This window comes from Phasianus colchicus, chromosome 4 (genome assembly GCF_987193195.1).
Source record: "Phasianus colchicus chromosome 4, bPhaCol1.hap1.1, whole genome shotgun sequence".
In the NCBI taxonomy this organism is placed as follows: domain Eukaryota; kingdom Metazoa; phylum Chordata; class Aves; order Galliformes; family Phasianidae; genus Phasianus; species Phasianus colchicus.
Window position 1 is genome coordinate 15,843,585 of NC_143439.1, and position 11,724 is coordinate 15,855,308.

General features: G+C 38.9%; 1 protein-coding gene across 7 annotated transcripts; it reads right to left on the reverse strand.

Moving 5' to 3' along the window:
- Positions 1-37: 37 nt before the first annotated feature.
- MFSD8 (major facilitator superfamily domain containing 8) lies at positions 38-11,357 on the reverse strand. 7 transcript variants are annotated; one of them, XM_031607459.2, is made up of 12 exons: positions 11,196-11,357; positions 10,346-10,431; positions 9,293-9,336; positions 7,947-8,187; positions 7,525-7,638; positions 6,019-6,163; positions 5,464-5,522; positions 4,874-4,982; positions 3,967-4,101; positions 3,447-3,550; positions 3,094-3,350; positions 38-2,786 (listed from the first exon to the last, which is right to left on the reverse strand). In XM_031607459.2, exons 1-12 carry the CDS (start codon positions 11,270-11,272, stop codon positions 2,571-2,573), a joined length of 1,587 nt encoding a protein of 528 aa, XP_031463319.2. In that variant the 5' UTR covers positions 11,273-11,357; the 3' UTR covers positions 38-2,570. The 7 variants fall into 7 exon arrangements, with proteins under 7 accessions (XP_031463319.2, XP_089994872.1, XP_089994873.1 ...); XM_090138746.1 differs by having other exon boundaries at positions 10,346-10,558; positions 11,196-11,336; XM_090138747.1 differs by lacking the exon at positions 11,196-11,357 and adding an exon at positions 10,714-11,060 and having other exon boundaries at positions 10,346-10,558.
- Positions 11,358-11,724: the final 367 nt, after the last annotated feature.

Consider the following 11,724-nt stretch of genomic DNA (forward strand, 5'->3'; position numbering starts at 1 on the left):
TTGTATTTTTACGTCTTACAAGTAATATGTAAATATGTACATGTTTTATACCTTTTTGTTTTTATTTTTGTAGCAGCAGCTTTTGAATTCCCTGCACAAGCATTTTATACCCCCAAAAAATAAATGCAGTGGTAAGCATCCAGCTCTCTTTGTTTCATATTCAAGTTCATTGAGACCCTTTTCCTGTAAGTAGTAAAGTTCAACTGTACCAGAAGCTGATGTGTTATTTTAGAGCATCATATGTTGGTATACGGATGAAGCTCAGGGCAAATAACTATAAAATGATTGTACAAAGCTTCTTCTCACTTGCTGAACTGAACATTCACACAATGGTTTTGTATGTTTAGTATTCTACCCCTAGACTACAGGTAACTGAAGTATGTACAGATGAAATTCAATAGGAAAAGCAAATTACGCTTCCTGTAGTGAAATGATTCCATTTGTTATATAATCATCAGTTGTTATTAACTTCAGACACTTACCCTTTCTTACATGTTATGAATCAGGCTATTATAAACAAGTAACAAACTGAACCAGCACTGTAGTAGCTGTTTGAAAGCATTTCTTATGTGTTGATATTCCCATTTATATTATCACTCATGGATAGAATGTGAGCGTTCTTTCAGCTCTGTGATAAACCAGGTAGGCTGCAAGGCAATCAGTGCTTTTAAAATATTTCTGTTTATAGTATGCCTGCCATTCATAGTACCAATTCACCCTTGATGACATATGGGCCATCTCTGTGTTTAAAAATTTGTAATATTGCTCACACTGAAAATCTTCAGGCATAATCCACTTTGGATGTGCCAACCGAGTGTACATACAGTTGAGGAAAGCCTAAGTAGTGAACACCAGGAAGTGAAAAGGCATAAATGCTTAAAAAATGGTTCCACTAATTTACAAAGACATGTGACAGGGAGGTAAGTGTAGTTAAGTTACAGTATAGACCAAAAGACCTTTCAACAACAAGAATAGTTTATAAGATTCAAAGACTGATAACCTGTAACAATCATGTAGCAGCTTAAATAACAGTAGAATTGCTGAAAATACAACTCCTGTGGCAAAAGCATTTGAAATCTTCAATGTATTGTTAAGGTGTATTAAGTACTTTGAATATTTACTGTTTTTATCCTTAATCCATGAAAATAATAAAAATGCTTTGTCCTAACAGTCAGCACAAACTTAGTTGTAGAACACAAAATTTGAATTGCTGCTAGCCTCCTTGAAAACACTCTCTAGCCTCTAATTTCTCATGTCCAAAGAACTTGTGATTGATGTAATTGTAAGTTTTTGTTTGTTCATCTTCACCACTAACATAGCAAAGTCATTTTTCATAATGTTTTGGAGTTCTGCAGCAAGACATTTTGCATTCACTTGAGTAGGTGTTGAAAAAATCATCTTTTAATTCTGTAGTCATTCAGTGCTTTAACAGTTAAGTAACATTACTTTATTATTAATATATTAATATATTCAGAAAACATCAGATAGTAAGTATGTTAAACAGCAGCTATAACTTGTATTTACTGGAGTTATTTCAGGTTTTTTTTCCCCAGTAGGACTGAAACATCAAATGAATGCGTACAGATTAACTTCGGCCCTGTTAAGAAGGAAAAATAATTCACTTCCTAAAGTAAAAATAATTGATTCAAAGGTAAACCCATTTCTTACACTACATTATCAGAAAATAAGTCTACAGATAAAAGTAAACATTTAAGGAACCATCAGTTTCCTCCTTTTTACTTAATTAGCATTAGTTCAGACTGATTACTCGGTGGTGGCACAGTGCACTCAATTTCATCATCAACAATGGAACTGTACACTATTATGCTTACTAACTCCTTCTTCGAGTAAGGTTATGAAAAGCTATACTTTGCTCTTGCAGGTTAACCTTCTTGCTATAAAAAGGCATTGAATGCAACAGTACCGAAACAGAGTATTAATTACTGTAGTTCAAGTAAGTCATAAAGATTGATTTTTTTTTTTTTTCCCAATGGCTCTTAACTAACTTAAGTAGCTATTTTTGTGAAGCAGGCATGTGTTCTACAATTGTCACACTTAAAGTTCTTACACTGCTAATGTAGAGTACCAAGTAAGACAATTTACATTAACCAGTGCTCAGAAGCTAGCAAACTAGCATCCAGTAGTTAATTTACGTAGTGATTTTTCTGTACAAAGTGCTTGCAGCAAAACTAATCTCATAGTTAGAGTTACTAATCCTGATTCACAGAATCAAGATATACTGTTTCCTGAAAGGGACATTCTTAGCCTGTGACCTTCACTGTTGCACTTGGTGCACATGTGCATGTAAGCATTTCAAATGTGCCATTGTATTGATTCAACTCATTCACATCCTTCTGCTGCTGCTAGAAAAGTGGAATACAAAAAGCTCTATTGCAGCAGGTATAACAGTATATTAGGATATGATGAATTTGTGTTCTGTCAATGCATAAGTACATATCTGCAGTTCTTATCACACATCCACCAAGGTCAGTGGTTAGGAATTCCCATCAAATAGTAGCAACTGTTATTTTTTTAAATTGTTTTTATCTTCTCATTGCTTATGTATTTAACTAACTCCTCTCTTCTTGCATCCTTCCGTATCTGACAGAAAATGCAATAAGTCTCTTGTATACTATTTCCAAGACTAACAGAGAGACTACAACCACTCCACATATTAAGCTAAATGCCCAGCGTGGTCCCAAGTGAGTGTATATTTGGCTCACAAAAACCGGTCCAAGTATGCGTGCTCCACTTCCAGAAGCAGTTAACCATCCCATGTAGACACCCTAAAACAGAGATAGTTAGACAGGATTTAGCCAGCCAGGAATTCCCACCAACTGTCTGAATTAAAAAATACAGAAATGTCTAAGCGCTTCTCATTTTTCTGAAATTCTATTAAACTAATAATTTATTTAATAATTTTGTGGCCTCACAAGAGCTGAGTAGAGGGGGACAATCACCTCCCTCTCCCTGCTGGCCACTCCTCTTGTAGTGCAGCCCAGAACCCAGTTGGCCTTCTGGGCTGCAAGTGCCCTCATCTTAGTGAAGAAAGTGGGAAATAAGTGAAACAAACTGATAAGGCATTGTGCTTACCTGAGGTTTTGGGCCTAGAATTTTTGAGTATAAAGTGTAGGACATAACATTACAAACTGGATAGCCCAATCCTATTAGTACGTCAGAGCTGATATACTGAGCCAGATAGATCATGGGAGTATTCAGGCACCAAGACTGTGTGATGGGGCAGCCTGCAGGTTCTGAATGGTTGGATGGAAGCTGTATTACTTGCAAATTCCAGAAAGGCATCACCATTTCACTGGGGGTTGTTTGGGGAATGGAATTATTTTTTATTGCTGTAAAAACAAGTAAAATGTGCCATAAAGAAGAGATACAATAAAAATGTTTAATAAAACATTATGACTGTAGTTCAGCATAACTTGGAATTATACCTTGCCACTGGATATTTGGTAGTTTTTTCCCCCAAGGCAGTAAGATAAAGAATCCAATTAAGACGATCAGTAAGCCTCCATGGAGTATGGCACGTTCACCTGTCCTATCAATGAAATTAAAGATATTGTTTAAAGTATTATTTGGGAAGGTGTTAATGACATAGCCCACTCACTAACTTGTAGAAAAGATGCCCACCAAAACATCTGCAACAAGAATAGCAAAATCACAGTTTTAAGTTACTGTGGTTTTTCTTGTGATTCTAGGGTAAAAGACAGACAAGGAAGGGGGCGTATTACTAGAACAAAAAAAAAAAACTGTAGTATCATGGCTCTGTCAAAATCAGAAGTACTTCACTGTCGTAGCATGCCCAAATTCACTGACAAGTAGGAGACTTCCAGAATACAGATTTGGACTTGGTATAAAACTTCTCAGGCTTAGCTAACATAAGTTACATATAACTTATATACATATAACTTATATACATATACAATAACATTCCAAGAAAATCCATCAACTCACTTTTTAGACAGCGTTTTCACCACCATGAAAACAATAACTGATTCAACGCCAATTGCACTAAGGATTATCCCATTATAGAAAACAGCCTTCTCCCTGGTCCAGGAATACATATCCATCGTCAACGGAGTAGCTATGCTAAATTGACAATGCAAAATGCCATTGTTATTATTATTTATTAAGACAACATGTAAACAAAAATCAAACATCTTCTCTACAGCATTTCTGTACATAAATTGTCCTTAACATCAAACACAGTGGTGTAGAAGCATTTTCTTCCAGCAGGCACATCAGTGAACGCAGACTGATTATAAATTATTTCTGTCATTTACAAAATAATAAATCCACTAGACCAAATTCAATACTGCAACACAACAGCCAGTTCTTGAAGAATACGCAATATATTTTTTTTGATGACTTATGAAAAGATGATAGAATTATTTTCTTACATAAAGAAAATAGGAGAGTGAATAGATTACCTCCTTATATGTATTAAAAAAAAGCAAAAAAAACAGGTAGTGTAAAATTGTGTATTTAAAAATATTATTCCATGAACAATATAAAATATTGCAAATATAACTGCATTATCAACTGTTTCAATCATTACCAAAATAAGCTTTACTGGAGCTTTCAGAGTTAAGAAGTTCAAGATATGTATATGCATTCATTCAAAACCTTTTACATGACTGTTCCACATACCATACTGTGCTACATATTTTTACTTATTCCTGCACTTTAATTCATTATTGTCTATCAGGATACAGCAATTTAATTGCATATGGTTTGGAACTTAGAAACACTTTATTTATAAAGAGTATGATTAAGAAAATGAATAGAAAAATTTCACATGAATACTCTGCTAGACTATGTTATATGTCACAGCATTTTGGGAGAACACAGCCACACTTACGTTTCAAAGACTGCAAACACAAACAAGATGACAAAGAAAAGAAAATTTACTGCTACAACAGCAACATGGTCAATGTTTCCTTCTGCATCCTGATCCAGACCACCACTTTCTGAAACAAAAGAACAATCAAATCTGCAAACTAAGCTTTTTTACATGATGATTACAGACAGTAATATATTTTTTTTACTTTGTTAAGCATTTAACACACAGTTTGGTGGGCAGGCAGACAGTTATGCTTTGACCATTTAAGTAAAATGTTTTTCAGATCCAAATGGAATTGCTAAAACTCCAATTCCTCTGAGAGAAAATGATTTCAAATTGTTTATGCCATCTGCTGTCGCACTGTAATGCTGAGACTGACAAGTCCTGAGCAGCAGCAAAACAAGCAAACTGCTCTACACATCTTTACAGTGGAAAGCGGCACACCCGCAGTTCCTCTGACAAGGTCAGAAGGACACAGCAGTGTAATTCCCCGTGTGACAGTGGAGGCTTTGTTTCTCTGACTCCCCACAAAGCATTTTCATGCATAGCTGTAAAGGAATACTTCCCAATTATAATCATAGGGTAAACTTCAAAGAAAACACAGATACCTTCTCCTTCACAATTGATACTGTTGCATTGCCGTCCCATGTCATCCACTCGGTGCTCTCTGGAAATGCAGAACTGTTTTCAATAATACACATATTCACTTGATCTATTACTAAGCATATTTCTAAATGGCATCATCTCTTATTCTAATTACTCCCAGCTCCTTTAAATACCACCTGCACAGTCTACATTTAACTGCAGTGACCAGCACTGCATTTAAAAAGCAAAATACTCTGGTGGGAGAATATTAACATCTGTCATTGCCAATAGTGGGATAACTGCATAAAAATCCTCTCTCAACATTCTTAAAAGAAATCCACAGAACCCTGAAGCACACTACCTTTATTTCTCTTTAAAGAAAAAACATGTACAGAAATCAATGTAATGCAAAAGATCTATATTACAGAAAGTAGAAAGTCTGAAGTAATAAGAGATAAAGATTTTCGTTTCGGCACTCCAGATTTCAGGCTTACTGTTCCTTTTAACCAATGCAAAGTTCATTGTAATCCACCCACTAAACCGAGGGAGAATATTTTGTAATTTTTCAATTTGATTACCTGAATATAGCAAAGATGAGAATAATATTAATAATTCCTAAAAGAGCACCAAATAGAACTGGTGCTGTATACATGTTCAGCTGAAGATGAATTGATTTCCATGTTATTCCTTCCTCTCCAATAAGCGTAAAACAAGTCTGAAAAACTAAAAACAAGCATATTAAGAAAATATTACAGCACGTAGAATAAACATATAACAACTTTGCTTACCTAGTTTTATAATTGCCTAATAAAATATTTTACCTGTCAGTCTTCTTACATTTTGAGAATCCTGTTCTAAATGAACTCATGGATACCAGGGGAATCTCAACTAGCCAGAGAAGTTCTTTGTAACATTTAAATAATACGCATGTAACATATATACTGTACATGAAACGGAATGACATTTAAGTAACTCAGTTTTCAACTCTGAAATGTACCAGTGGTTAATCTTTGCCATGTGCAGATGACTGATTTACTCTTTTTCCTAATCCTTCTGTGTATGGAAATCGTTGGCCCTGGGGCTGGAGTATCTCTAAAGGAGAGCTAAAGAGAATAATACTATTTTATTTGCAATGAAGTTTAAATCATCGCAGAGCAAAAGAATGTACGATTATGTCATTTTCCATGAGGAAACAGACAAACAGTCCCTATCAAATTAGAAAAAGGAATTAGCTGAATTTATGCCCAGTGCAAACTGTAGAAACAATGCAAATTTGTTTGCTGCTTATAGACCCTTTAACACTATATCAACAGTTTACAGCAACTAGACAGCAGTTATAACTCAAAAAACCACTCTGCCCTAAACTTCTCCTCATCGTATCACTGTACACAGAGCACTTCAGGCCTAATGACTGATTAGTTGTCTCTTGAAATTGGAGATGAAGATAAAGATTAAAGGCTGCTTAGGATAACGTTGCTGGTCACTTTTCACAACACAAGCCAAGTCCAAACCATTTCTCCCACTAAGTTGATAAGGGTATCTCCCCTCTTTGGAGCTACATAACACCAGACCCAACAAACACCACTTGAGTTTAATTCCCTGAGCTCTCTGTAATATTTATTACTACTTCTTTATTTTTTGTCAATATGAAGACTTCCTGATGCTCACTATAAGATCAGAAAGATCTCTTGGATGTTATTTTCTACAGCATGTGAAGCAAAGTAGATTTTCAGTCATTTCTGAAAAGTGGTAGGGTAACCTTAAACTCCCTTCTCCATGAATAAACTGCCAGTAAAACAGAGCACTTGTTTTTCTGGTAGTCAGTAACACAGAAGTGCTAGTTTATAAACTACAAACAATCAGAATTTCTTTGGAACAGAATATTTTGTGTATATTGACATATACAAGCATATATGAGTGAATCCTATTTATTCATGACTTTACTTTGATATCAGTGGCAAACTGCTTTGAAATCATCCCACATACAGCTGCTGAGAATTCTTACTTCCAAAGCCCAATTTCATCCTGCAGAATATTAGAGAAAAGCCGGCTCCAGAGAGGTGAGGAAGTAAGAAATGCTCTACCTGGTCCTAATATGAAGCCCACTGCTTGGCAGGCACTGGTATTGGCCATGGCACCTGTTCTTTCTGTAAGAGAAGTGGCACCCGCAATGTATGACCGAACCACAGCCACATTTCCTTAAAAAAACAGAAACAAAAAACAAGGAAGCATTCAAGTAAATTCTAAGTTTCATTCTTAAATTCTCCAGTTATATTTTCTTACTTGACAAAAAAATAATACCCGTGTGAATTTGTATATTCATTTACAACTATGCAATTACATGACTTCATAATAAACTAGTTCACACTGACAAACTCTTTACCTGGCTTATTTATAAATTATCATTCACATAATGATAAGTCAGGTACTAAAATATCACATTAATGATATTACGTGAGACACAGCATCTATTAATTTTCGGAAATGTAAGTTCAGCAGTGATTACCTGCTCCAAATCCCACGAGAGCACGTGCAGTAAGCATGTAGTATTTGTTGTGTGAATGAGGTACGTGAACATAGGCATAAAGACAATTAGCAGCTACTGAAATTGCGGTTGAAACGACAAGAGGTTCTCTCCTTGGTCTGTAGTTGGACCATAAACCAAACAGAGGAGAAGCAGCCATTTGGCCAATGCTGTATGAAGCTATAATCCAACCCAAGAAACTCGCATCTGCTGTCGGATCAATCTGCAAAAACAAACAAAGCAACTGTATAGGTAAAGTATTAAAGCTTTTTACAACATAAAAAACCATTTTAGCTTCAATACTTGAAACACCTGACTCTGCACTGTAATTCTGAGTGTATATGCAGTATTACCATGCAGTAACACAGTGTCCAACATGAGCTACCACTGAACATGTTAGCATGTTGGCATGGCACTGTGCAGCATTACATAAACACACTACACTGGGCCTCAAAAGCAGTTGCTTTTGCATAGCACTTTGTATGGGCAATAAAGCTTTGCTAACAGTCTCAGTCAGGGCACCAAACCGACATCAAGTACTTTCCTTCTGAGACTGGAAGTGGCTCATCTGCAACAAATCCAACTATTTCTCACACAGCACCACCAACATTACAGGCTACAGACCTAATTAAGCAATAAGGTAGAGTTTACAGGCTAGGAGCAAAGAATCACTTAAGTCACCTCTGCACATGCCTGAATCTGTCTTTGCATTTTCTTTTCTTCTCCCACACAGCACCAGCCTCAATTTTAACAGTATCTCTAACATTCTGCTCAGGATATGTTCTTCCAAATTTGCATCTGGAACAGTCTTCTACAATTGCATAAGTAGTACAATCCTAGCATAATTTAAAATACAATTTTAGAGACCTTTTACATTGCTTTTGACAAGAATGCAACAAAGAAATAAATCAAAACTCTCTCTAGGAACACAAGAAATTTCCCATTACCACTATCGAGGTGTACGTGTAACAATCCGAAACAGAAATAAGAGTTTCTAGATTCAGCTTCCTTTTTATTCAAAATGCAAAAAAAGCATAATGTACTATGCTTTAACTCTATAAATGTATTCAGATCAATAGATTTCAACTGACTCATTGTTCAACAGTGAAATAATATTGGAAAACCAAACATTTTGGGATTATGATGTACCTTCCTCAATTCAATCAACTGATAGATTTTATGGAACAATATAAGCAATCTGTGGGTGGCAAAATAAAAGTCTCAATAGATCACACATTTCCCCTTGCTGCACCTCTGTGTAACACTACATAATTTCTGAGCAGAAGTTCTGTCCTCTTATTAATTCAAAAACATTAATATTTACAAACCTTTTGGAGATATGGCCATACAGACATAATTACAATTGAGAAACCTGCAATGCAGTAAAAACACAACTGAAGTTACTTTGTTTGCCATGCCTATTAGTAATTCAGTTTACTGAAACAACTACTGTGGGTTCATTCTTCTGCCTCCTAAGTCTGCTATGGCTTAAAACTCAGTCTGCCACCTCAAAAAACTATGCGTTATGGGCTTGCTTAAAGAGTAGTAATTCATCTTGAAAAGAAGCCTATTTTTAAAAAGGATGTAATACAGTTGCATACGTGCTAAGCAAAAAGCTCCTATGAAAAGAATACAGATGCACACACAAACTGCACGGAATTTTTCCTCTCAGTGGAAAGACAACAAGGTCTCTGAGTAAAAAGAATGTCTTGATACACAGATATATTTGTATTAAAGAATTTTTAATACATCAAATGAAACAATAGCAAAAAAAAAAAACCAACCTGTGAAATATCTCATAATCCTCCAGTTTTTTCCTAGGCCCCCAGAAAGTTGCTGGAAGGCAAAAATCAACAGAACTCTCACTTGAAGGGGCAGCTGTTTAGGACTGAAACAGGAACTTTTTCTGCAGTGGAGACGCAAAATTTCTCAAGAGAAAACAAGCTCTGGTGTGTGCTTTGAAATAGATAACACACATTCTCACAAAGATATTATCTCTAAAGAGCTAAGCTTCTACTTTCATTTCCTAAAAGTTTTACTTTGGATTATAAAAGTAACCTCTCCTTGGGTTGTTTCTATGTCACAACCACTACCTTCTACCATCACCCCAGGCTACTACAAACCCAATGAAACAAAGATTTAGATAAAATGTCATTTATTCTCAGAACACAGCCATATTTATTTTATTAAAAGTAAACTTCTGTTTGATTTGCAAGCCTTATCTTCTTTTTTGAAGGAAAAAAACTCAGAACGCACCTTTTTATGGGCACAAAAGTTAAAGGAGTTAAATGTTAAAGGAGTTAATTAGTTAAATCTGTAATTTTCACATCCAAATGTATCCACTAAGCAAAGAACACTGAAATCCATCCGTGTTTACTCACCTACACTACTGAGAAACATAGTCAGATACATGATCCAGATAGACCTCCACCTGCTCTTGTAATGCTCCTGCGTTTCCACCACATCTCTGGTTTTTGAGGGCAAAAGAGAAAGAAATCACAATCACGTCCTCTCAGGACACTGTGAGCACTTTTCATGCACATGGCACAGGACAGCTGCACGAAGCGCTTTAACTCCCATGCAGCAATGGACTTCTACAGAGAAGAGAACACCACTTTAGAAGCAGGTTCAAAAATACTATCTTGAAAGATGTAAAAATTAATAGATGCAGGATAATAAAAATATGATAATACACGTGATCGCATTGTATTATAACGAAGGGGAAACAAAGGAAGAAACAGAAACGTACCACCAGATACCACCCATTCACAAGTGTTGCGCTAGAAGAAGCTCATCGAGAGAGATCCCGAATCAATCTCTGCGTCTGGAGCATCACAGATTTCACATGCACGCTTCAACAACCACGTATGAAGCCACAAAACCCCAGGCACCTCCCAGAGCGGTGACTAAAGCAAACAAACCAAAACCTCGGACCACCCACTGCCTACGCTCGGCGTTGCAGCAAGTCTAGTTTAACTGCTAGCGAAAGGAAAGAACGACAGCTGCTGCCCACACAGCAAGGGCGCCGCGATGGAACGCCGCAGGGCCGGGCTGCCGGGTGAAACCTCACGGCCGTTCGGTCGCCGGAGGCCCGACCCGACCCGGCCCGACCTGCGGGACGGAGGGCCGCGCAGCGCCGCGCCGCGCCGCCGCCGGCAGCCGCCGGCTCCGGGGAGCGATGCCGGCCGCCTGTTGCCGCGGCGCCTTCCGCCCGGCCCGAGCGGCCCGTACCTGTCCTGCCGCTGCCGCGGCTCCCGCTCCTCCTCTCCGGCCCGCAGCAAAGGCTCCCGCTCCTCTGCGGCCGCCATGCCGCGCTCCGGCCGCTTCCGAGCCGCGCGCCCCTGGGATCCTCGGGGATCCGCCTCCCGCCCCTCCCGGCCCGCCGCCAGAGGGCGCGCGCCGCCCCCGCTCCCCAGGGCCCCGGCGGCGGGGCGGGAAGAACCGCCTCACGTCGGGTGTCCGCGGGCGCCTGCGCGCTCCGCCGACCCCGCCTCGCTCCGTCCCTCCCCGCGCGGCGGCGCCCCAACGGCGGCGGGAGGAGCGCGGGCGGCGCCTTCGGGTGAGTGACCTTCGCGGGAAAGGGACGGGCGCGGGGGAGTCGGCGGTTTCCTCGCGGCGGGCGTCCGAGCGAGGGGCTGCGGGGGAGCGCGCGTCCCCGCCGTGCCTCAGGGCGAGCTGCCTCCTCGCCGCGCCGGGAGCCGCTCCCGCTCGGCGGACTTTGAGCCGCCTGGCGGTGGTGGGCGCCTGCGGGCCGCCCTTC